Below are 25,093 nucleotides of genomic sequence, written 5' to 3' on the forward strand. Positions count from 1 at the left end.
TCTGACTCACTCACTGGCCTGCACCAGTTACCAGTCACTTTGTGGAGCATTGGACTGCCATTACCTCATAAGACTTTGTGTTACACTATCTCATACCGTACATTACCAAATCTCCATTTGCACTATTTGCCTATTTGCACTACTCTGCCTGGTTTGCACTCAATGTCATTTACCCTTATATTGTATATTGTATAGCTTTCTTGTTATATGTAAAATTGTATTATATTATTTAATTTTTTTTACTTTAAAATATTTTACTTGCATTTTTAATCACTCTTATATTTAAATGTTCATTTTCTATTTTATCTAGGGATTGAGAGTAACGAAGTTTCTATTCTCTGTATGTCCTGTACATGTGGCAGAATTGACAATAAAGTTGACTTTGACTTTGAAAAGCATGAAACAGGTGAGACAGATGGGATCAATTTTAATGTTGTGGAAATATATGAAAAAGCAACAGAAGAGTGAAAACATTTCCTGTTTCTAGAAAGATCTTTCAGCTCACAGCTGCTCACAGACTGTATTTACAAGTGACAAACTGCAACTCTACAGTACATCTGCAGTATATATCAAATATATTCTGTATTCAAATCTATTGAGTGATGTTTGAAAGTCTTTCCAGGTGAGTTTGATCCAGGAGGGTCTGAAGCCAGAGTCAGACAGAGACTGTGCAGAGACTGTAGAAGGACAGAGCAGCAGCAGAGCAGTCCAGATACACTGATGATCCTCTGTCAGATCCAGAGGGACACACAGGGATGATGCTGGACTCTACATTGTGTCTGACAGTGGAGCTGTTCTCAGAGCAGTTCACTCTGCAGCACTGACAGTCATCTGCACTTCTTCTCATTCCTCTGTCAGTCACTGCTGGATGAAGCTCTCCTCTCCACCTCCCAGTAACATGGCCCAGTCAGAGCGTCTCTACACACAAGCTGCTGCTGCTTCAACCTCTCTGGATCATCAGGACACAGCTCCTCCTCTCTCAGCACACACACCGTCCTGTTTACCATCACCAGCTCCACCTGCAGAGAGAAGAAGGAAGAGCAGAGGAGATAAACGAGTGTTTCCAGAGACTCTTCATCAGCTGTCAGTCAGTGATGCAGCACATCCAGTATAAAGAGCAGCAGGGACTTCAGTGCTGGGACTGTACTAGGACTCATTGTTGCTTCACTTTTTCTAATCTTTGGATTTTTATTGAAGTTGATGAAAATGTTTTTCCCTCCTAGTTTGAGTTTGGACTTTCATTCATTAGAAGAACCTTGGTGTGTCCACTCTGAGCTCTGTAGGAACCCCAACAACAAGCCCAACAATCCAGATGGCCGGTTCCAGCTGTTAACTGGAGGAATTCCATCCAAACATCTGCTCTCACTAAATTCTTCCTCACCTACAGACTGTGTTCTTCACTGCTTTAAACTTGGAAATGAATGCAGTCATTGGTCTGCGTGCTGCTTTGTTCAGAGAGCTGATTGGCTGTTGACAGTGTTTGATCAGAGCGTGTCAGCCGTTACCATGGTGACCATAAAGGTCAGAAACAGGAAGTGTTTGTGTCCAATCCTGAAGCCTGTCACCATTCTCCTCTCACAGCTTCACTGAGAAGCTGCAGCTTTACAGGAAACACTGGATCTTTGCTTCATACTGACTGTGTTTAGTACAATACTGCTGACAGCACCACCCACTCACTCCATCACTCTACTTACACCAGAGTCTCCAGTCTGTAGTCTGGACTCTGCTGAAGGTCAGACAGCTGCTTCACATCTGGATCCTTCAGGTTGTTTCCCCACAGGTCCAGCTCTCTCAGATGGGAGGGGTTGGACTTCAGTGCTGCTGCCAGATAATCACAGCTGATCTCTGACAAATCACAGAGCCTCAATCTGTATAAAGAATGAAAGATGTAAGTTTATTAGACAAAGTGTGAGCTTGAAATCATTCAGTGTTTCATCATCTGTTCAGAGCTGAAGAAGGTTCAGAATGTAGAAGTTTAGAAAATGGAAACTCCAAACAGCTGAAGCTAACAGGAAGCAGCTTCAAACAGGAAACTGTGCAGAGTTTCAGACTATATGTCCTGATGCAGCCAGTTGGATTTTGGAGATTTGAATCTCTGTTCTGTGACTAAGTCCTTGAATCATTTCTTCCAGTTGGTCCAACAAGACAGACTAAGTGTTGGACATGTGTTGTGGCTCCATTAGGGGAGCTTCTAAATGTGATGTGATGGCCCCTCTGGGTCTGTCAGGTCACAGGACTGAAGAGAGCTCAAACTGGGCACACAGTTGTTCCAGTCTGGACCAAAGACTCTATACTGGGACTGAGGGACTGCTTTGACTGCACCCACTGGGACTTTTTAAAGGCTCATGTTCTCACTGAGATCATCGATTTCTACTTACATTTCTTTCTGGGAAAAATGGGGATTACTTTGGAAACAGGAAGTATTTTCCCCAATAAGCAGCCCTGGATTAGTAAATCACTCCAACATGTTCTCAGGCAGAAGAAGCTGTCTTGTTATGAGGGAGAGAAGAAAAAGATTGAGGCACAGAAACTTGTTGAAAGAGAGATAAAGCAGCTAAAATCAGGTGTAAGAGTAAAGCAGAGGATGAGCTGAATAAAGGACACTCAAGGCTGGCTTGGAAAGGAATGAAGTCCATGGTGGGGATGCAGAACAAGGAGCAAAGATGAATGTGATGCTGAATCAGCAGAAGACTTGGACTCATTTGATTCCAGCTTTGATATCATTGGTTTCAATGAAGAGCTTTGTGATTGTAGCAAAGGGCTGGTAGCTCTGAGAGTCCCACTGATGAGGTGTTTGTGTGGAAATCTCTTAGTGGGACCAAAGAGAGAAAAAGCCCTGGTCCTGATGCTGTGGGAGGGAAATGATTGAAGTGTGCTGTGAGGAACTGACTGGGAGATTTTCACACATTTTCCAGTCCTCCTTGGAACAACAGGAAATTCCCAGCATATGGAAACAAAGGTTAAGTGTCCTATGGCACTCAGTGATGATGGTGCTGTGGCCCCACCACCTCCACCTCTTTGTAAAGGAACTAACTGTCATCTGAAGCTTCAAGTGGAACTAAGACTTCCTCCACTAGGTGGCAGTGTCTGATGAGAAAGTGTTAGTGGAGCTGGCCTGGAGTCAGAAACAGGAAGATGCAGGATTTGTGCTGAAATGGGGAAAAGTGGTTCGCACTAGTGCCTTAAAGCAAGAAGGTTGTAGGTTGAAGCTTGTTGGCCTTTCTGTGGAGGGTGGATGTTCTCCCACAGTCCAATGAAATGCTGCTTAGGTTCATTGGTGCTTCTAAATTGGCTGTAGGTGTGGATGTGAGAGAGTGCTTCTCTGTCTCTCTCTGTTGGCCCTGTGATGGACTGCTCACCTGTGCAGGTGGACCACGCCTCTTGCCCTATGACAGCTAGGGCACAGGCTGCAGCCCTGTGAGCCTAAGCTGAATAAACAGTTAGCAAAAATGATCCATAGATGGCCTGAAATCCCCCAGTTAGCAGTTTGGTAGATAGCTATGACATGCTAATCCCATCCAGCAGCTGTATTCTACCTGTAAGCTGATCCCTGCTGAGCCAAAGCACTTTTTCATATACAAATTACAACCTTTAATAGAAACCTATTGGTCAGCATCTTATTAGCCTGCTGTTAGCTTCATTCCACAGAAAACTGAGAGAAACTAACAGAGTTGATAAAGAATAAAGAGAAATGTGCTGATTTACAGCCTTTGAAGTGCTTCAGATGATCTCTGTCCACTTCTGTCCACTCATTCATTCATGTAAGCTTTCTAATGCAGCTTTGATCTTCACAGTCTGCTTCATGAAACTCATTCTAACCCTGAATGTCAGAGTGTTCCTCCTTCTCTTTCCCATCATTCATGCTGGCAGTGGAGGAGATTTGGATGTTGGACTGTGTTTTGGATGATGTGTGTATGTTTGTGTTGGACTGCTGTCTGTAAAGCAAACGCACATTTTGCTTTGGATTTCAGTGTCAGACAGACTTTAAGGTGGAATGAAGAGTTGGAGAGTTTCACAGTGAATTATCCAGTGGAGGATTTTTCTTCTTCTTTGAAGGTTTGAAATGTGAACATTGTTCTGCTACAGTCAATGGACTAAACCAGAGAAGAAGAAAACAGACTTTACCATGAAGATCCTCAGTGTGGATCAGTATAATATCAGCCTGATGTCTGCAGTTTAGTGTCAGCACAACTTTCACATCATATTCATCTCAGCACAACTAAAACATGCTGACTGACCTCAGAGTTTCAAGTCCACATCCTGGACTCTCCAGGAAACCACACAGATGCTTCACTCCTGGATCCTGCAGCTCGTAGTTCCAGCTCAGGTCCAGCTGTCTCAGATGGGAGGGGTTGGACTTCAGTGCTGCTGCCAGATAATCACAGCTGATCTCTGACAAACCACAGTCCCTCAATCTGTATAAAGAATGAAAGATGTAAGTTTATTAGACAAAGTGTGAGCTTGAAATCATTCAGTGTTTCATCATCTGTTCAGAGCTGAAGAAGGTTCAGAATGTAGAAGTTTAGAAAATGGAAACTCCAAACAGCTGACAGAGTTCATACGCCTTTGTCAGGGTCAAATTCAAGCAAGACCATGTGAAAATTAAAACACATCATCCTAGGTGAACTTAAACACCTTTGTTCCCCTTTTGTTAAGACATAGAAAAGTACACCACACAAAAATACTGCAAAAGGAAACGGTCGCCTTATATACATAGTGTATAAACTCAAAATGCACATTTCACTTCAAATTAAGATTAAGGCTTTGAACAGATCACATAGTTCAGTTCAACATATAAGACTTTAAGAATGCACAAGCATCTACTTAAAATCTATTTAATTTATCATCCATGATATTATTTTGTACAATTCCAATGTATTTTGTTCATCTCCCTTAAATAAACAGGCAGTCTTAAAGTATGAAATATTCATATACAAACACATATAAATGTGTGTACTGTCTCAGTGGCTGATAGTACCCCACAGGCCTCAGTGTGAGCTTGAAGACATTTATAATGTTTAAGTAGTTTAATGTGCAGGTGCTGACGATAAACACATTTTGAATGAAAGCCGGGGAACTTTGGTAGCACAGAAACAAGTGGCTATTCTTTGTGACTATATGGATCACTCACAATACCATTATTTCACACAAAGGCACCAAATTAATACTCAAAAAAGCTGCAGCAATACACACAAATATAAACAGTACTTGGTGACAACTTTGCTTTTAGCCTTTAACCCTTCTTGACTACTTTTGATGTGGCCTCTATATTTTACCTTTAAAAACAGTTTATCTTGCCAATCTGTTATTTTCTCATTTTGACCAACTGTATCAGCACAATTTATCTAAATTCAGACAAAATTTAAAATACAAGTAGAAAGTGATATTTTGACTGTAAAAACCACACACATGTTTAACGAATCATCTTCATAACTTGAAATGCAAATAGAGATTGTACATTTTTAAAAATACGCACACGTTTTGCAAACAACAAAGTTATATGGTACTATTTACCAAAAAATGCAGCCAAGGCTCAGACGTTTTTCATATAATCATTTCAAACTATTTACAGAACAATCAGGTGTCAAACAATAGTTTGTGTCACTCTAACACATATGAGAACAGCACAGGGATAAACCTGCAGGTCTGACAGCAGGTGTGTCACTCAGCGTTTACACTGCAATCTGCCTTTGTTGGCTTTAAGGCAGCAACTGTGACGATCACTAGTAGAACTGACACACAAAACAAAACAACAGCTACACACTAAATACACAAGACAACAAACTAACTTGAGACCAAACACGGTAAACGTCACAAATCTCTCACGTATCAAAACTCTCTCTCTCTTTCGCTCACTCGCTCTCTCTTGCCGGTCACTCCTAAAACTTCCCCCTTTTGCTAAACAACCAAATGTCATGTTTCCATATCATTTTTGATTGGTCGACATGGTACATTTTCCCACCTATAGGGCTTTGGAGCGTGATGTCACGGGAGATGGGCCACGCCCCCTTCCGCCATGACAGTAGGCCAGCCAAAGGATACCATTTCAGCTATGGATCGTACGTGTTGTGTTGTCGGTTGCAACGTTAGATCACACGATCGTGAAGGCAAGAAGCTGGATAACGGGCTCTCTTTTCATCGTTTTCCGTCCTGGAGGCAACGTGAGGGATCCCATGTATCCGATATTACTAAACAAAGACGTCAGGCTTGGATTGCAGCGGTGAGACGAGCGGATATCGAGTTCTCTGCAATCCCCAGCTTTTTGTTGGTTTGCTCACGGCATTTTCTTTCCGGTGAGTTCTAAATTAATTCATATCACTCTTGAAAGGCTTTTAGTGTTATTTTCAACGTGCTGCGGTCATAGATAATGAGATAAAACATGCTAATGTGTGATGCTGCAGAACCACATCATGTCGACTGAGTAGCTTATGATTTGGCATTATTGCAGGCAAACCAGCATATGAAATGGATGTAACAAATCCAGACTGGGCACCAACACTGCACATGGGGCATGACGACATACCTGTATCAGACTCGGACCGGCACTCAAGGCGTACGCAACGGAAGCGAAAAAGAGCACCCATCGAGGTAAACAACCCCCCCCCCTCTAAAAACATACTAAATTGCTATCACTGTACACTAATCCGCACATAACTTCCAGATGAATCACACACCTGTCATTGGAATATTGGTGTACATTTACCTTATGTCTAATTTTATCTTACAGGCTTTCGTTATGCAGCTGCAGAGTCTGAAGGTGTGCCCCGTGCAGAAGTGATTGATGAAGATCTGACAGAAGACCAACAGCAAAATCACAATGTCATGGAGGCAGTGGACAGCAGTTGTGTTGGACAAGTGGAGGTTGAGGTACCAGCTGCAAATGTGGATATACTGAAGAAATGTAAACTGTTAAGTCTAATTGTTGAATGTTGCCATTGTGTTTCTTAAATTTGTACAGTCTTAGTTTAAGCAGTAGGATCAAAGCCATTCCTTTGATCCTGACCACCTCTCCAGCCACTCTGTGCTGGGGGAGGTTTTATTGTAGATACATCCTAACTTGAAGATCTGTTTGATGTTTGGTAGAGCTTCCTACCCTTTGTATGGTTTCACTGTGTTATCTTTGGTAAACCATACATTGGGTGTGGGGGAAGACTACCCTCTTTATGACCAAGGATGTTGTTCCTGCTTTTAGGTTTTATGACCCTTTGATCAAACACACACACACACACACACACACACATTCTCACATAACACCCACACACACACACTTACATACAGTGCCTTGTCTTTGTAACCAAAGGGGGTTGCAAGGGGAGGTGTTTTGTAAACTATTGTTTGAAGTTTGTCAATAAAAGGCGGCGAGAGGAGGCCACCAGCGTGGTCATTTCAACGTGCTGGTCACAGACGAGAGGCCTCCCTTGCGCAAGAAATCGATCGAACACTGTTGCCTTGCTTTTCTTTCATGGGAATAAGTCCTGGATACAGCGGGGTCTGAGTTTAGACCCAACATTTTTTGGTCCTTCGGAGCCGGAGCCTAACACATTGCATCCACCGAGGAAAGGGAGAGGATGCCACCGCAACGTCTGGGATGATTGACGTAAAGCCCTGGTGTTTTTGGCTTGCCACCAGGCCGGGAAGTTTGCGCCTGACCTCCCCTCGGGATGGATGACGATTGACGGGATCCAGAGACTCTTCCCATGAACGTAAACAAACAGTGAGTACAGAAGGCCTTAGAGAGCGTCTCTATAACCGTGTGAATGAATGTGGGATCCTAGATACGCGTCACCGTGATTCTGCGTGAAACGTTTGAGTCCCGGGGAGCGCTGGTCACGAGAGCGCACGTGGACCCAAAACAATAGAGAGCGGCTACGGGCTGTGCGTTAAACGTGAGTCCGGGAGCGCGCTAGCCGCGTGAGAGAGACGCAGGCTTCTCCGCCGTTTGGGGCGTAGAGAGTTCTCCGCCATTTGGGGCGTGGAGAGAACCTAGGTTCAGAGTCCGGAATCTCCGCCATTTGGGGCGTTGGAGAGTGTCCGAAGGTTGAATTCTCCGCCATATGGGGCGTTTGAGAGTTTTCAACAGAGAGCGCTAGCTGTGCGTGCAGACGCAAGCGATAGGCCTATGTTGTGTGTGTGCGGGCCAGACGTGGTCTGCGTGAGTGTGGCTGATTGTTGTCTTGTAATGGAGAATAAAATGTGTAAGTCTGCCTTAGAAGGAGATGTAAAATTTATGCAGAAAGTTTTACCAGGCAGCACGCAGTATGTAGGTTGTTGGTATAAGAAATGTGGATTTGAAGGGACATTAGTGGAAGTTCAGTGTAAAATGCTGGTAGAAAGAATAGCTGTAAGTGTAGCAGGTAAAACAGGTAAAGCGAAGCAGAGGAAGGAATTGCAGTTAGCAGTTGCTAAGTTGTGGCTGGAGCAGGTTCAGAAGAGGAGAGAAGCAAGAATGTTAAAAGAGCAATATTGCAAGAAGTAGTTGTGAAACCTGAGGATGAAACTACAGCTCAATCCACTGCAACTACTCTAGAACAACACCATAGAAAAGCATTAGGAAGAGCAAGAATGTTAGCAGAAAGTAGAGTCAGAGAAGAGCGTGAGAGAGCAGAGGCAGAAGTGGAGGAGAGATTAAAGGCATATTAGGAGCAGCATTGAGTCCAAGACAGACTTGGCAGGGTAGGAAACAGAAAGTAAAGTTAGTGAACACAAACGTTACAACTACATATCCATCCCTGACACAACACAAAAAAAAAACAAAAAAAAAAAACAAAACATATGGTGTTTCTGTAACAGAGTGTGAAGATGAAGAAAGTTTTTCTCCTGATCAATTCCATGAGTGTGAGAGTGTCTGACGTCATGGTGTGTGTGAAAGGTATCCAGCTGGGGCAGACGTGATTCTGCAGGTCACCTGCCCAGTGGACAAAAAGAAATAAAATAGTTGTGTGGATGAATGATAGCACGAAGAGTGTTTGGTGTTTCTCAGTCTGAAACAGCTGTAATGCTATTTTCTGTTTTGGAGAAAAGTACAGTTAAAGAAAAAAGACAGAGAGATGTGTGTTGTTTTAAGCAGTGATGAGAATAATGGAAGTGTGGTGAGAGATGAACACAAAAACATACTGAAAATGCATTAACCATACTAACCCTACATGCATATACACATACAATGATACTCATGAGACCAGACAGCATCTTAAGCATGAGATTCTGTTTGTCATCTTGTCCAAGTCACTAGTAAGATGAAAGTGATACATAGACTAGTGGACTGAATATTATAGGAGGACAGATGGTTGCATCATAGAGGAGAAAACAGAATGCTGATGAGAGGTCTTAAATGAGTGAGTTGAGTGAGCTGATTGTGAGTTTCTGGTGTGTGAAGAAGTTTTACCATGGCACACATTTAGTTACATGAGAACTAAAACTTATTATGTGCTAAGACAACAGGGTTATGCTGTATGTTGTGTGTATGGCTGATTGGATGAATGTTTGAGATTAAACTGGCTGTTTGATTTGTCTTTTGTTACGATTTATCCCCCTGGCATGAAGAACACGTGTCATGATTTAAACAAGGCCTATCTTTCCTTTATTTTCTTTGATTTCTTTTATTTTCTTTCTTTTATTTTGTTACTTTCATGGTGCACTGAAAGTTTTGTTTGATGATCTCTGTTGAGCAGATCTGCACGATTAGAATCGAAGCGTCGTCGAGAAAACTGTTGCAAAGTGAGCTTCCCCAAAATTAAAATGGGCTCTTATTTGGGACAATCAGGAAACAAATTCCTGTCCAAAAGGATTCAACGAGGAAATCCAGTCTAAATTATTTTTCTTTTTGAAATGACGTTGTTTTGCTGAGCGTGGAAACGAATGCGACGATAATTTCCACAATTAGCAAAAGAAGGAATCACTGAGTGAATGAGTAAGAATTTTAAAATAAATCGGGAACTGACTGACTGACTTAACACCATTGTGTGAAGTCAACCCCCACTTGACAAAGGTGTGGATGTATCTCTGTGTGTGTCTCTGTTACAGGAGCAGAAAGATGATAGCAACATCTGAGGTTGCGTGATGGTTTAACCTTTTAAATGCCATTTTTTATGTTTGTGAATCTATCAGAGGTGTGTTATTCATGGGCTTGTGGTACTCACAGAAGTTACTGTGAGAAAGTGTGTACACACCTGCGCAGCGCTAACATTTGCATTTTTTCTTACAGCATTGCAGTTTTTCATGTGATTTGATGATGTGGTTTTTAGCAGAACAACTGGTGGATGTTTGTTTCTTTATTACAGGTTTTGTTTTCTTTAAGAGTGCATGTAGCATTCAGCAGAAGCGGACAAGTGACATGAGTAAAACAAATAAGAGATTACGATATTTATGGAATAGTTTATTATGGGCTCATTTGCTGGCCACTTTTGGACCCATAATAAATATATGAGTGGAGTGACTTTGCTTAAGAGAAGTCACCGATTACATTAATGTTAACTGAGCACATGGGATGATCCATGTTTGAGGCGAATTATGGTAATGATAGTGATTTAATGATTTGAGAAAACCTGCACATGACACTTGTCTCGCCCGTGCTGAATGCGTATTACTTTTTTGATATAATTGTTTATACGTGTGAAGTTTGATTTTATTCCAGATTTTGTGTATGCAGGCTCCTGGTGGAGCCAGTTTTTAAGACAGGGATCCAGGTTTGGTGAGTTGACGCATGAGAAGTGTCCATGCGTCAAGAGGTGGGGTCCAGAATTAATATTAAACAATGTTTTCTATTATTGTTGCAGTGATTTGTGTGATTAGCTGTTTATTTACAAGTATTAAACCTATGCAAGTGGTGCATCCATGTTCAGATGAGGCTTTGATGGCCTATAAGTGAAGTTCACTGATTATAATGTGGAATGACGTTGAGATGTTAAATAAGTTGGAATAAATTATGGGAAAAAGTAGAAGTTTAATGAGTTTAGAATAAACCCGCAATGATACTTGTCTCTGTGATGCTGAATACTTTATTACTCTTATGATCTACAGTTGGTTGCAAATGTGAAGTTGTTTAAATTTAAGACTTTGTCTTCTGTGATACAGGAGCTGGGAGTTAAACAAGCTGAACATTTAAGTGCTGATTAATGTTCTTACACAGGGTTACAGCTTGGAGTGAAGCTGCTCCAAGGGACAAACCCTGGAGATTGTTTTAGGGAGACTGTGCAACACTCTTGTACATGTCTCATTGGGGAGTTGACACATGGCGAAAGCCGTGTGGCGAGAGGAGTGTCATTTTTTCAATTTGTAGATGTCATGAGGTGCCATGATGAGAAGGAGTGACTGAGAGGATCGTCCACAAGATGGAAGCTGAGGCCTGGAGAGAGTCTTCAGGAGGATCGGAGATCACCTTCAGCACAGAGAGCTGTGTTACTGGGCTTCCAAAGGATTGTCACAAGGAGACTTTCAGCGTTGGAAAATGGAACCTGAGGGAGCGTGCCAAGCTCCAAAAAGTGACAGCGCAGAGGAGGTCCAGCGATGGACTTGTGGTTCTGTGAACAGCACAAATGCCAGGTGACTGTAAAATAACTAACAGCACTTTTTCCACAAGTGAAGCCAGTAACTTACTATCCTAAAAGATTAGCTCTAGTTGCTCGTGCTTTACCTCCATGCGTGAGATCAGTATGTGCAGCAGCTTAAGCTGTACAATGTTTCAATAGTTTATTTCACCTTTTGCAATTGTTAGTTCCACACGAGGTAGATGTTTACTATTGCAGACTAAACTTACATTTCTGACACCTACAAGACACTTGTCTTTAATGTTACTCTCACAACCACACATATTACCATAAAGTGGTGCAGAATTCTGAATCTGTCCAACCCTTTTTGCCAACGGAGGAGGGCACTTCTCATGAGTGTAGAGAGCGCGAGGAGAAGAAGTGTAAGCTGAGGGATGACTTAATAGATGTGCCACTCGTTGAGGGAAAGGTTTGGTTTGTTGATGATTTGAGTTTTACAACAGCAGAGGGACAGACTAGAACACGTTTTACTGTAGCAGACAGTGAGAGAGAGTTATCTATGTAGGACAACTAGCATGTTTCATGTTTGCTTGAGCAGCAGAGATGCTAGCTTTAACGGAAGCGTGTAAAGCTGTAGAGAGACAATATACACTGATAGGTAGTATACATTTGCTACTGTACGTTTCTTTGTAGTGCAGTGAGTGAGACGAGGTGTGACAACCTCTACAGGGAAACCTGCAGAACACACCAAACTCTTGCAAATTCTGCTGGATGCAGCGTTATTAACCAGTGGAATTGCCGTTTGTAAATGTGCAGCACACATGTGAGGGAAAGATCCGGTTGCATTAGGGGAAGTTTTTGCAGATAAGATCGCAAAAGAGGCAGCTTTAGTTAAACATGGTGTTAACCTTTTATCAGTACAGCATTAGCAGACATGCAGGCCCACTCACCTACTGCAGGACAATAGTTGTGACTTACAGAGGGAGCAAGCTTGCAGGATGATTTTTTATCTGTGTGATAAACCAGTACTGCCTGATAATTTGTATAAGACTGCTGCTATTTTGAGCCATTGGCTATGCCATGTCTCAAACAGGAGGGAGATGAGCAGTCGTTATACTCACTCTAGGATTATTAAATACTTTAAAAAAAAAACTTTTGCAGACAGTAAAGTTAAGATTTAGGAAGACAGGCAGGACATGGTTAGACTGTATAGAATAAGTACATGAGGATTACTCCAACAGAGAATGGTCTGACTCTTTGAGATTACACATGTTAGAGCATTTAGAGTTCCAGTCTTCTGTAGTGATGATAGAAAAGCAGAAGAGAGAGCATATTAGCAGATTAGATGCTTGAAAATGTTTAAAAGTAAAGTAGTCATGAGAACAAATGATCTGCCAGATGATTCTGTTTCTTCGCAGGAGCAGAGTCTGAAGTCTGGAGATTGGATGTTGATAAGGCCATGGAGAGGAAGTGCTGATCCAGTCCATGGTGGGAAGGTCCATATCGGATGCTGCTGACGACGACCGCAGCAGTGAAGATTGCTGGAAGGAACACTTGGATATATCAAGCGCACTGCAAGAAGGTGACACACATCCAGGCCAGCTCGGAGTAAGTGGCAGGAAGACCGGGAACAAAGGGGGGGGAAAGCCTCCAGGGCCCCTCGTCTCAATCCGGTGAAGAAACCAACTGAGCCACAGGTACTCATCAGAATGGCTGGGAATGTGCTGTGCATCTTCTTGTGCCTGTGGACCCTGAGTGGGATGACAGGAGCGCACTGGAACAGAGCAAACCACACCCAGTACCAGCATGGGTTTTCAACAACTACTGGTGGCAGTTTAAGAACACAACCACTCACATAAAGAACGAGACCAATGGTTATGCTTGTGATGCCACTGGCTACACATTCTTCTGGACTGTGGCCCTGTAGCATCACTGAGAGCGAGGCAGTTTGTCTGGTTGCTTTAGCAACACATCCGGGAACACTGCCAACTTTTCAACTGCTCTGAACCTGAATGGAAGGTTGATTCACCAGTAGCTGGGAAGGTGAACTGCTCTGGTAGGACAGACCTGCTCGTCTGACTCAAAGAATATGACTTGTTGCAGGACATTATACAGTTAAACGAACTGGAAACAGGCCAATTGCCTATGTGTACGAAGGACAATGGATTAGCCCAAGTTGGAGATTAACCATGGAACATGGTAACATCACTTATTCTTTTGTCTTCTGCAAGAAGGATGTAAACAGAGAAGCCTTTTGTCTACATTACATCATGAACACTTGAGGTTTTGAGCCAAGAAGATCAAAACAGCTTGATCCAATTTCCTTTACAAAGCTTTTTCTGTGGTGACAACAGGACAGGAGAAGAGTTGTAAATGCAGATAATTCACAAGTTGACTCTAACCCCCACAGGATGCCTACAGTGAGAAGATTTGGGGGTTGATAGGAGTCATAAAGAAGGGTGTTGACCAGGCTGCAGCTTTGAAGTTAGCTGAGAGCCACATGGACAAACAATAAAGTCAACTGATGCGTTTAAATACCTATGTCTGTATACAGTTGGATTGTAGTGACATATGATTTTTGAGAATGATGATTCTTCTTGTTTGACCTTTGACATTCAGTTGTTTACTTGAAGAAATACATAATGAATTGCACGACAGGAGTAGATCCGCCACAAGGCTGGATAGCTTGGTTACCGTCTGGTCCTTGGTGGCATCTTCTTTTGAAAATATTAATTCCTGTTTTTGGACTGTTGATACTGATTTGCTTATGTATAGGATGTAGTTTACTGTGCATGAATGAAATCTACACTGACACTGTCTAAACAAAGGGTGCATAAGTTGAAATTTAAGAACAATGACAAAAAGGAGGGAAATGTTAAGTCTAATTGTTGAATGTTGCCATTGTGTTTCTTAAATTTGTACAGTCTTAGTTTAAGCAGTAGGATCAAAGCCATTCCTTTGATCCTGACCACCTCTCCAGCCACTCTGTGCTGGGGGAGGTTTTATTGTAGATACATCCTAACTTGAAGATCTGTTTGATGTTTGGTAGAGCTTCCTACCCTTTGTATGGTTTCACTGTGTTATCTTTGGTAAACCATACATTGGGTGTGGGGGAAGACTACCCTCTTTATGACCAAGGATGTTGTTCCTGCTTTTAGGTTTTATGACCCTTTGATCAAACACACACACACACACACACACATTCTCACATAACACCCACACACACACACTTACATACAGTGCCTTGTCTTTGTAACCAAAGGGGGTTGCAAGGGGAGGTGTTTTGTAAACTATTGTTTGAAGTTTGTCAATAAAAGGCGGCGAGAGGAGGCCACCAGCGTGGTCATTTCAACGTGCTGGTCACAGACGAGAGGCCTCCCTTGCGCAAGAAATCGATCGAACACTGTTGCCTTGCTTTTCTTTCATGGGAATAAGTCCTGGATACAGCGGGGTCTGAGTTTAGACCCAACATAAACCTTTTAAAATGATGACAGATTACAAACTCTCAGCTGTGTCTGTAATCAAACCTCTGTAACTTTGCTTCACTTCAGCAGCATCAGCTCATGTTCACATGTTGATTCATGGTTTGCTTCAGTTTTTGATGGACTGCAGAATATTTTGAAGGTTATCTGCTATAAAAAGCCAGAACAGGAAAATCTGCTTCATGTGTTTCTGTTTGATCCTCAGTGACTTTGACACAAAGGCCTCTGCTGTGATGATCACACCTCTGATCAAGTCTCACAGTGTCAGCTTTGTTTTTATACATATGGATATGTGCTGATAAATGATCAGAATTATAATATTTCCCACTGTCTGCTGTGTGCCGTGACCTTTGACCTGCTAAAGACAGTCAGCTGTGGATTATTCATTGTTGTGTCTGATACTTAGAACTGTGAGGAAGAACACTACACAGTTAATCAGGGTCCCCTCTCTCTGAATCAGGAAAGGTGGGCAGGCCGCGTGTGGGCCGCGGGCCATATGTTGAGTCTCACTGTTTGAAATGTGAACATTGTTCTGCTGCAGTCAATGGACTAAACCAGAGAAGAAGAAAACAGACTTTACCATGAAGATCCTCAGTGTGGATCAGTATAATATCAGCCTGATGTCTGCAGTTTAGTGTCAGCACAACTTTCACATCATATTCATCTCAGCACAACTAAAACATGCTGACTGACCTCAGAGTTTCAAGTCCACATCCTGGACTCTCCAGGAAACCACACAGATGCTTCACTCCTGAATCCTGCAGCTTGTTGTTCCAGCTCAGGTCCAGCTGTCTCAGATGGGAGGGGTTGGACTTCAGTGCTGCTGCCAGATAATCACAGCTGATCTCTGACAAACCACAGTCCATCAATCTGTATAAAGAATGAACGATGTAAGTTTATTAGACAAAGTGTGAGCTTGAAATCATTCAGTGTTTCATCATCTGTTCAGAGCTGAAGAAGGTTCAGAATGTAGAAGTTTAGAAAATGGAAACTCCAAACAGCTGAAGCCAACAGGAAGCAGCTTCAAACAAACACAACAAGAGAAAAAACTCTGAATGTTTCACATTAAAGTCGTACATTTCTCATAAAAACAGGACAAAGACTTGAAAAAGTCGTGTTTTTCCTTCCAGGAACCACAAGGCTTCACTTTTAAAGGTGAAGTGTGAAAGAAATGGACATATTTGAAGTCCAACACCTTTTTCCAGTCACATTATTAAAGCAGACAAACTACAAGCTCATTTTCATTCCAACAAGTCATCTTCTGACCTGGACTAACAACACTGGTCTCTATGTGCAGCTGGCTGTGAGACCAGTGCTCAGGGAGCGTCTACAAAGTGCAACACTGAAAGAACATCACACACTCATTTGCTTCCATCATCCAACCTGAAGAGGAAACAGAGACGCCTCCCCTTCAAAGTAAAAGCTGCTCCTTTTGGACACAGTATCAAAGAAAGTCTACAGTATAACATAGAAAAGACAGAACAAAGTTTTGGTTGTTTTAAATTGTGCAGAAATGAAACTACACTAAGCTCAATTATGTGACAGACATTTCATCCCATGTCAGTTTGGCCTCATCCTGGGCCGGATTATCCAGCACACACTCTGACCACAGGCCCAGGGGCCACGCACAGCTGGGCTCCATCCAAGAGACAGCAAACAAACCAACACAATAATAAAAAGCACCATGTGATCTTCTTACATCTTCAAGACAAACATAGTAAAAACATGAGCATATTTGTTTCCTGATAAAATGATGTGACAGGTAGAACAGAGTAAAGTGGTGGTGTTACAGCCTTTCTCCCCTCTGCTGCCGAGGCTGTTAGTCTCTCCCAAACTCAGCTACAGGACTTCCAAATGAATGAAACCAGCAGAAGTGGCTTTACAAATGAAAGAGGAAGAGGAGAAGAAGAGGAGAGGGAGGCCACCCTGACCATCACTCCAGCTGAAAACATCACACTTCCATTAAAGTTGGTGAGGAAATGTTGAGCAGGATGAGCTGCTGGCTAATCTGGAGGCTGTAGCAGCAGCTCACAGTCACAGTGGGTTTCCACTCATGAAAAAGCTCTGGCTGCTTCATTTCTCATCTCATATCAGAGACTTTAATGCTTCACTGAAGCTGTACTGTGATGCTTCCATATTCCAGTGAGGCCTCCATAATGATTTCAGCTGTTCTGTACACACACTGTGTGCCCTGTATGGCTCAAAGTCTCTGCAGCCTGTTTTTATCTGCTATCATCAGATCTTCATCATCCTCATTCACATCCCTCACACACTCTACAGCCTCATCAGCACTGACTTCATCTTCACTGACTGATGGAGCACAACATGAACCTGTGGAGGCTGAAACACTGTCCTGTCAAACATCTCCCCGTCACCACTCCACTTCTGTCAGCCTTTAAATGAACCCTGCTCAAGTCTGTCACTTCTGTTTGGAGCCAAAAGGAAAAACTCTTGTTCAGTCGTTTGGAAAGACAACATTTCTAAAAGCACTCAAACTTCTTCACATTTGTCTTCAGACACATCCTGAACATTTAGGAACTAAAGAAAGTTTCAAACATCAAAGACCTGAAATATAGAAAAACAACAACAGCCGCAGTCAGTGAACTCACCTCAGAGTCTCCAGTCGACAGTTTGGACTCTCCAGTCCAGCACACAGAAGCTTCACACCTGAATCCTGGAGGCCATCATTTCCACTCATGTCCAGCTGTGTCAGATGGGAGGGGCTGGACTTCAGAGCTGAGGCCACAACTTCACAGTGAGACTCTGAGAGTCCACACTCAGTCAGTCTGTGATGATAGAAAATATAAAATGTGTTATTATAAAAGCAGAAAATCTGCATTATAAACAGAGACTGAATGTATATGAAGACAAAACAGAGTGAGGTCATAATCTGATGAATCTGCTCTTCACATCTGTGCTTCAGCTCCTCTTACTGTGTTTGACATGACACAACGATTGAGTCTCTCTCAGACCTGCAGACTTTTAATGAGAATCTTTGTTTGGCTTTAATCTGCTTTTGGCTTTTTCATGGATTTCATGGATGATTTGAGTGATTTCCAGCAGGACACTTAAACATGTCAGTGGACGTCCTAAAGAACATATTCACTGATATGAAACGTGTCATTGAACAGGATTAATATCAGTGGAAACATGGTGGAAACAGCTGTGACTGCATGGATGTGACACACTTCAAATCTGTTCTCCACTCTTGGATTTGGGATCCATGGAGCTGCTGCTGAGTCTGTACAATAAAGGAATGGTGTGGAAGGTTGCAGCGTACGGACACAAACACTTTCTGCTTACAATCTGATTTTATTTTCAACATTAAGCTACTAAGCTACACTGATCAATGATGTTAATGATCACATCTGGACTCACCCAGCCTTTCTGCAGTTCCTCACAGCTGGAATCAGTCTCTGTCGTCCCTGCTCTGATGTTTTGTACTTCTGCAGGTCCAACTCATCCAGAACCTCCTCTGACATCTGCAGCATGAAGACCAGAGCTGAGCACTGGATCTCAGAGAGTTTCTTCTCTGATCTGTTCTCTGACTTCAGGAACTCTTGGATCTCCTGAAATAATGAGAGGTGGTTCATCTCCATCAGACAGTGGAAGATGTTGATGCTTCTGTCAGGAGGGATTTCATAACTGTTCATCTCCTTCAGGTTGTTGATGACTCTCTGGATGGTTCCTGGACTGATCTCTGTCTGACCCAGCAGACCTACTAAGAGTCTCTGGTTGGACTCCAGACAGAGGCCATGAAGGAAGCGAACAAACAGGTCCAGGTGGCCATTTTTACTCTGGAGGGATTTATACATGCCTTTAGTCAAAAAGACATCCATTGATGGGAAGCTATAAGACTTGAACATGTTCTTAAAAAAAGATCTGTTTTTGTATTCTTCTCGGAAATTCCCTAGAAAACCTTCTACCACCTTTGTCTTCCTGTTGGTGTGACAGTGGAACATGTAGACAGCAGCCAGAAACTCCTGAATGCTCAGATGAACAAAGCAGTAGACTGGTTTCTGGAAGATCACACACTCTCTTTTGAAGATCTCTGTACAAACTCCTGAGTACACCGAGGCCTCTGTCACATCCAGACCACACTGCTCCAGGTCTTCTTGGTAGAACATGATGTTTCCTTTCTCCAGATGTTCAAATGCCAGCCTCCCCAGCTTCAGAAGAACTTTCCTATCAGCCTTCGTCAGCTCCTGTGGACTCGTCTCACGTCCCTCATGGTACTTGTTCTTCTTCCTCTTTGTCTGAACCAGCAGGAAGTGTGAGTACATGTCAGTCAGGGTCTTGGGCAGCTCTCCTCTCTGCTCTGTAGTCAACATGTGCTCCAGAACTGTAGCAGTGATCCAGCAGAAGACTGGGATACTACACATGATGTGGAGGCTCCTGGATGTCTTCATGTGGGAGATGATTCTGCTGGACAGCTCTTCATCACTGAATCTCCTCCTGAAGTACTCCTCCTTCTGGGCGTCAGTGAAGCCTCGTACTTCTGTTAGCCTGTCAACACATGTAGGAGGGATCTGATTGGCTGCTGCGGGTCGGGAAGTTATCCAGACGAGAGCCGAGGGAAGCAGATTCCCCTGGATGAGGTTTGTCAGCAGCTGGCTGACTGATGACTTCTGTGTGACATCAGACAGCAGCTTCCTGTTGGTGAAATCCAATGAAAGTCTGCTTTCATCCAGGCCGTCAAAGATGAACAAAAGCTGAGAGACAGCCAGCTTCTCTGCTGTGACCTTCTGTAATGTTGGATGGAAAACATGGAGCAGCTCCAGAAGACTGTACTGCTCATCTCTGATCAGGTTCAGCTCCCTGAATGAAAGCAGAACCACCACACTGACATGTTGGTTCTCCAAGCCCTCTGCCCAGTCCAGAGTGAACTTCTGCACTGAGAAGGTTTTTCCAACACCAGCCACGCCGTTGGTCAGAACCACTCTGATGGGTCTCTGTTGGTCAGGTAAGGCTTTAAAGATGTCCTGGCACCTGATTGGAGCGTCATGGAGGGCGTCCATCTTGGAAGCTGTCTCCAGCTGCCTCACCTCATGTTGGGTATGAACCTCTTCACTCTGTCCCTCTGTGATGTAGAGCTCAGTGTAGATCCTGTTGAGGAGGGTTCTACTTCCTGTTTCATCACTTCCTTCAGTCACACGTTCACATCTCCTCCTCAGACTGATCTTATGTTCATCTAAAACCTCCTGCAGACCAACATCTGCTGAAAGAAAGAAAAACAATGAGACTAAAGAGAAAGAAAACTCTTCAATGTCTGAACAACACAAGAAGTCCAGTTTTCAGAAATGAGTCCATCAGCAGACAGATGTTCAGTCTTACTTTGTACACAGCTGCTCTGACTGGCTGTCTGCAGTCCAGCTCTGCTTCTGGATCTTTCTCCACACTGTGCAGAAGCTCTGATGGTGACACAGAAAAGTCAAAGTGGAGATACTTGTGTCCACCTTTGATTAGACTCATTATAAAAAGGAAAACAAAGTTTGAACACAGTCATGTTTCCAGTTCACTGACTTACATTTATTCCATGGACACTCACTCTAACCTGAAGCACAGCTACAACCCAACATTGTTGAGGCCTCATCTCCTCCTTTCCTGACTGTAGAGGTTAAATATGCAACAACCAACAAATAAAAGAATTTGGTTCATTTCAAAGAAATTCACACGGTGACCAAGTAAAGTAACCGTAGTAAAGGAGACAACATCCCGTTGATGGTGGGATTATTTGAAAGATTTGCTTTAGTCACGTCACCAAATGCAGTTGAACCACCCGTGGATCCATGTTTGACCATTCTACCACTCTGAGCTCTGCTTTTTAATCATTTTATTATTATCATCATTCATTTATTCATTCTTTGGAGGGGGGCTATTTCCTAATGCCGCCCTAATAAGCTGATGTTCAAGGGGAAATATAACAGAAACTCTTTCAGTGTTATTCATTAATAAATTAACAGATAAACTGTGAAGAAGAAAAAACTGAGATTTAAAGGAGAGAGTGAGAAACTTGATCATCCATCCTCATAATACATGTTTATCAGTATCTGCTGTGACCATACTGCAGTAATAACTACAAGTCTACATTTCTGTGACTGTTGATCAATCACAGCAGGAATCTGAGCTCATCTCTGCACACAGAGCAGCTTCAGCTCTGGGATAAACTGCTCGCTTCACGTCCTTCTCAGCTCACAGACACTCATCCTGATATTTTCCTTTAACATTTGATGGTATAATTCATCTGAGTTTACACTTTATCTGCATAAATACAGAAAAACAGACCCAAACACCAGAAACCATCAGTTTCACCATGTAGAATATATTGTTGTTTCCTTGCTTTTAATTCAGAGAAAAACTCTGATTTGGATTTTCTCTGTTCTCTTTGCCACAGCCCATCCCAGCAGCAGCTGAAGCAGCTGACTGTCACAACACTGAATAACACTTTAGGAGGAATTTCAGAGGTCAGTAAAGCTCCAGGTTCAACATCAGTTAATTAATCATAGTTCATCATAAATGTGAACCTGGCTGGCACACATGTTAATGTTAGCCATTTAAATATTAGCAGTTAGCTGAGGCCACAAGAAGAAGAGGCCCTAGAAGAACAATGGATGATGAGATTAGATTTTCAAGACTAGGCAGAGACGTGTTTTCCTTTACTGTCTCTTACAGAGGAGGGAGCAGATACCAGACGAGGTCACGGAGGTACGGGGAGGATTCGCAGCAGACAGCAAGACTGCCACGTCCATGCGAGAGAGCGATGGCTACGATAATCGATTTTCCTCTCTCAGCTCTCAGCGAAGGCGGTCGCACTTTTCTCCTCTCCTCCTCACCCTTATCTTCCCTGCTTCGCCTCTATGTCCTTGTCTTGTCTTGTGTGAATTTACTTTTCCCTGGAACAGTCTCTCACTGTCGTTCTCTAAACCTAAAAGAGAATTATGGATTTGATCAACTGGTCCCTGAGTGCTATTGACACCCTTTTCTCAACGAGAAGTCGGGGCTCGGGAGAGCCTGAGTGCCCTGGAGGGACTTTCCCTGCCGGTTACACGATGGACGGGTGGCAGAACTGGAGGACCGTGTGCCTGGCGGGACTGTCGATCGAGGACGCTGAAGATATCTACCTATTCGGAACCATGATAACAGGGTTCATGCTGATCGGCGTTGGCCTAGCCCTGCTTTATCGGAGAAATAAGAGAGCGGAACCGGCTGTTCAAACCCCCACATGGCTGCCCGCTGGATTCGAAGCGCCGGGACGAGGTGCGACCTCTCACAACGAACGTAATATGGTCAACACCTTGGAGACGCTTACAGCTGCTGTGAAGGCTCAAAACAACACCATTGAGCGTATGAGGGGAAACATCAGAGAGAGGCCTGCTCAAAATGACACCCTTGAGCGACAGTTGGAAAACATCGCGGAACGGATCACTGCAGTTGTGAAGTCTCAGAATCAAAAGACTGACAACACCTTGAAACTGAAGTTTGCTACCATCATGGGGAGGCTCGCAGCTCTCCAACGGGAGGTTGAGGGACCTGTCTCAGAGTGCTAAAATTCGAGCTGCTCACAACAGAAATCAACAATATTCAACATTCGGACACCACGGCGCCAGCTGCAGGCCCAAGGCTGGAGCCCACCAAAACAACTCCCTGATAACGACTGTGTGATGACTATTCTTCCCGTCCCATGAAGGCCACCTGGGTTGGCCTAAGGGTACATCTGTCACCATCTTACATGCTGTGATTGCAGCCATTCCCCAACTCTCTGTGAATGGTACTCATGACCATTGATCAGTGGTTGTTGATCAATGGTCATGAGAATTGCATAATTAAGATTAAGGAACTGACCTCACAGCCCATTGTTCCTTCAGTGGGCTGGTTTCAGTCATTATGCAAATGTCCTGTTTATAAGATTGAATCCTGCAGTCAGCTGAGACTGAAGGAGTCACCTGGATGAGAGACGAAATGTTTCTCCCACAAAACGCTACGTCCAGATGAACAGAATCAACTTTTGGAGAAAGAAGTTGAATCAGTATTTCAGCTTTAAGAGGGTATTTTAACACAAACATCAGTCCTTCTACTTAAGTATGTTTGACACTTTGTTTACACCTAAATTAACTTTACTGTTAACCAGTTTTCATGTTTCTGTAATCCACCAGTGTGCTCATGCTTTTTTAAGTGAAAACATATTTTTAATGATCAAATATAATTATGTTTGTTATTTGTGGATTTTAAATGTCCTTGACAGAGACAGATGATGATCATTATCCTGCACTGTGCTCTCAGGTTTGGTCGAGCTAGCACAAAGAATGGCTATGTTGAACTTCCTCCTGGGATCTACACTAAGAAGTGAGTCCAACATTAGCAGGGTCTCTTTCCTTTATCTGGATTCACTTTAGCATTCACAGTCACGTGAAGCTTGTTATTAACTCGATAAGTCAACCCAGGGTTTCAGCTGAGCGCTCACATGAAACACATGGTGTTGGCAGCATCTGATCAATCATATTCATGGAGACGTGTATCAGCAACAGAGCAGCTGAGTTTGCAGAAGGACGTCAAACTAAACCACAGGAACAATATGAGGAGATTACACACATAATAAAATACTAGCAGTAACACAGCTGCTGCAGACAAATCAGTCGTGTGATCGTGTGTGAGAGGAGAAGGACTGTAAAGGAGTTTGGTGTTAAAAGCTCTGTATGAATGTGGGAGACTTTGAAGGGCTTTAAAAAGGCCAATATAAAATAAAAGGCAGCAAAACTGCTGAGTGTGAAAGTCACCAGACTTATCAGACCTCTGTGATTAAGACCTGTAAGAACACCTGTTTGTACTTGTTGGCATTATATCAAACACACACGTATATTAAGCCTTTGTTTGAACTCTGGTTGAATTTGTTACTTTCAGACTGTGAAACATCACAGAGGCTGCAGCTGCAGATCTTTTATTCACCTGGAAATTTACTTTAAATATTAGATGGAAAATGTATTGCTCAGTTTAACCAAAGTAAGAACAAGAATCCATAAACCTTCATAAAGACAAACATCTCCCAGAACATTGAGCTGCTGAAGTGTCACTGAAGGGAAAAACTATTTGTCCTCCTCCATCCAGCAACACCTGAAACACCTGAGTGGAAGCTCCTCCCTACACTGTGTTTGAAGCAAAGCACAAAGGAGACACCTGCTGGAGCAGCTGGAGTCCTACAGACACTCAGCCTCTTCACTACACAAACACCTCCTACAACATCCACTCTTTCCACTCTGACTGCTGTGTTTGTGGAAACACTCCAACACACACCGCTTCACATACCAACATAGAAATGTGTGTGAAAAAGAGCTGAGCTGATATTAAACATGAGGATTTATTCAGAAATACAGAGTCAGGAACAACATCTAGACACACATTACCTCTCAGCAGCAGAAGAACATCCTTTAAAGTCTATAACAGCATCCTTCGACACGTTGCTCTTTAAGGAAACACAGCTGGGTTCAGGTCCAGGAGATTCTGGCCTCTTATTGATCCTAAAAGAAAAACAATAAATGTAACAGCTTCATGAGACAGGAAGGAAAAACTGGAAATATTAAATTAAAGACATGATGAACAATCTCATAAAAATAATGTACTTACTCTTTGTCACATAACAGTCTTTTGTTAAAGTTTACAATAACACCCTTGCTTAGTCTTTGCTCTGTACTGCAGTACTTGCACTGGTTTCACTGGACAAGTCTGCATGTGAATCTACAACTGATCTGACATTGTGGCACAAACACAGTAAACAAACACTACGAGCACCTTGTTTCATGTGCACTGGCTTTCTTCTCATTCTGTTACTGAACACTGTATGAAAAGCCTCTCACTGCCAGCATCCTTCCAGCCCCACGACAACAAGACCAACTCACATCTTCACAACACCAAGAATTTTTCCCCTTTTCTTTGGAGAAACTGAGAAGCCAATAGGATTGTAGCTCAAACTTGCCCACAGTCCTGCTTCATCACTGCTCACTCCTACCTGTGTTGGTGCTGAGTGGACAGTCATAGCCTGCTGCTAGCATGAATGCTAAACGTACTGCTGTAGATGATCAGCAGAAAAACATGTGGTCAGTTTGACTGTTTGCTGTATTTAAAGTCTTTTTCTCA

General features: G+C 42.9%; 2 protein-coding genes across 2 annotated transcripts in view; both read right to left on the reverse strand.

Annotated features, from left to right (window-relative positions):
* On the reverse strand, window positions 1-25,008 carry LOC146577774 (NACHT, LRR and PYD domains-containing protein 12-like). Its single transcript, XM_085249684.1, has 7 exons — window positions 24,966-25,008; window positions 18,344-20,183; window positions 17,575-17,751; window positions 15,664-15,835; window positions 4,239-4,405; window positions 1,695-1,868; window positions 1-1,019 (listed from the first exon to the last, which is right to left on the reverse strand). The coding sequence occupies exons 1-7, from the start codon at window positions 25,006-25,008 to the stop codon at window positions 1,007-1,009; spliced, it is 2,586 nt and encodes an 861-aa protein (XP_085105810.1). The 3' UTR covers window positions 1-1,006.
* The window catches only part of LOC146577772 (protein NLRC3-like), a 121,912-nt gene that overhangs the window by 91,516 nt on the left and 5,303 nt on the right, over window positions 1-25,093 (reverse strand). The window lies entirely within an intron of this gene.

The sequence above is a fragment of the Mchenga conophoros genome, linkage group LG3, assembly GCF_057382185.1.
Source record: "Mchenga conophoros isolate Kocher_MC1m ecotype Shallow Benthic linkage group LG3, M_conophoros_male_GT1.1, whole genome shotgun sequence".
Taxonomy (NCBI): domain Eukaryota; kingdom Metazoa; phylum Chordata; class Actinopteri; order Cichliformes; family Cichlidae; genus Mchenga; species Mchenga conophoros.

Excerpts from the sequence above, each read along its gene's own strand:
- LOC146577774 (XM_085249684.1), bottom strand. The coding sequence starts at position 25,008 with ATGCTAGCAGCAGGCTATGACTGTCCACTCAGCACCAACACAG. Across the intron at positions 17,752-18,343 it reads AGGAACTGCAGAAAGGCTGG|ACTGACTGAGTGTGGACTCT; the intron begins GTGAGTCCAGAT and ends CTATCATCACAG. Across the intron at positions 4,406-15,663 it reads CAGGATGTGGACTTGAAACT|TGTGGTTTGTCAGAGATCAG; the intron begins CTGAGGTCAGTC and ends AGATTGAGGGAC.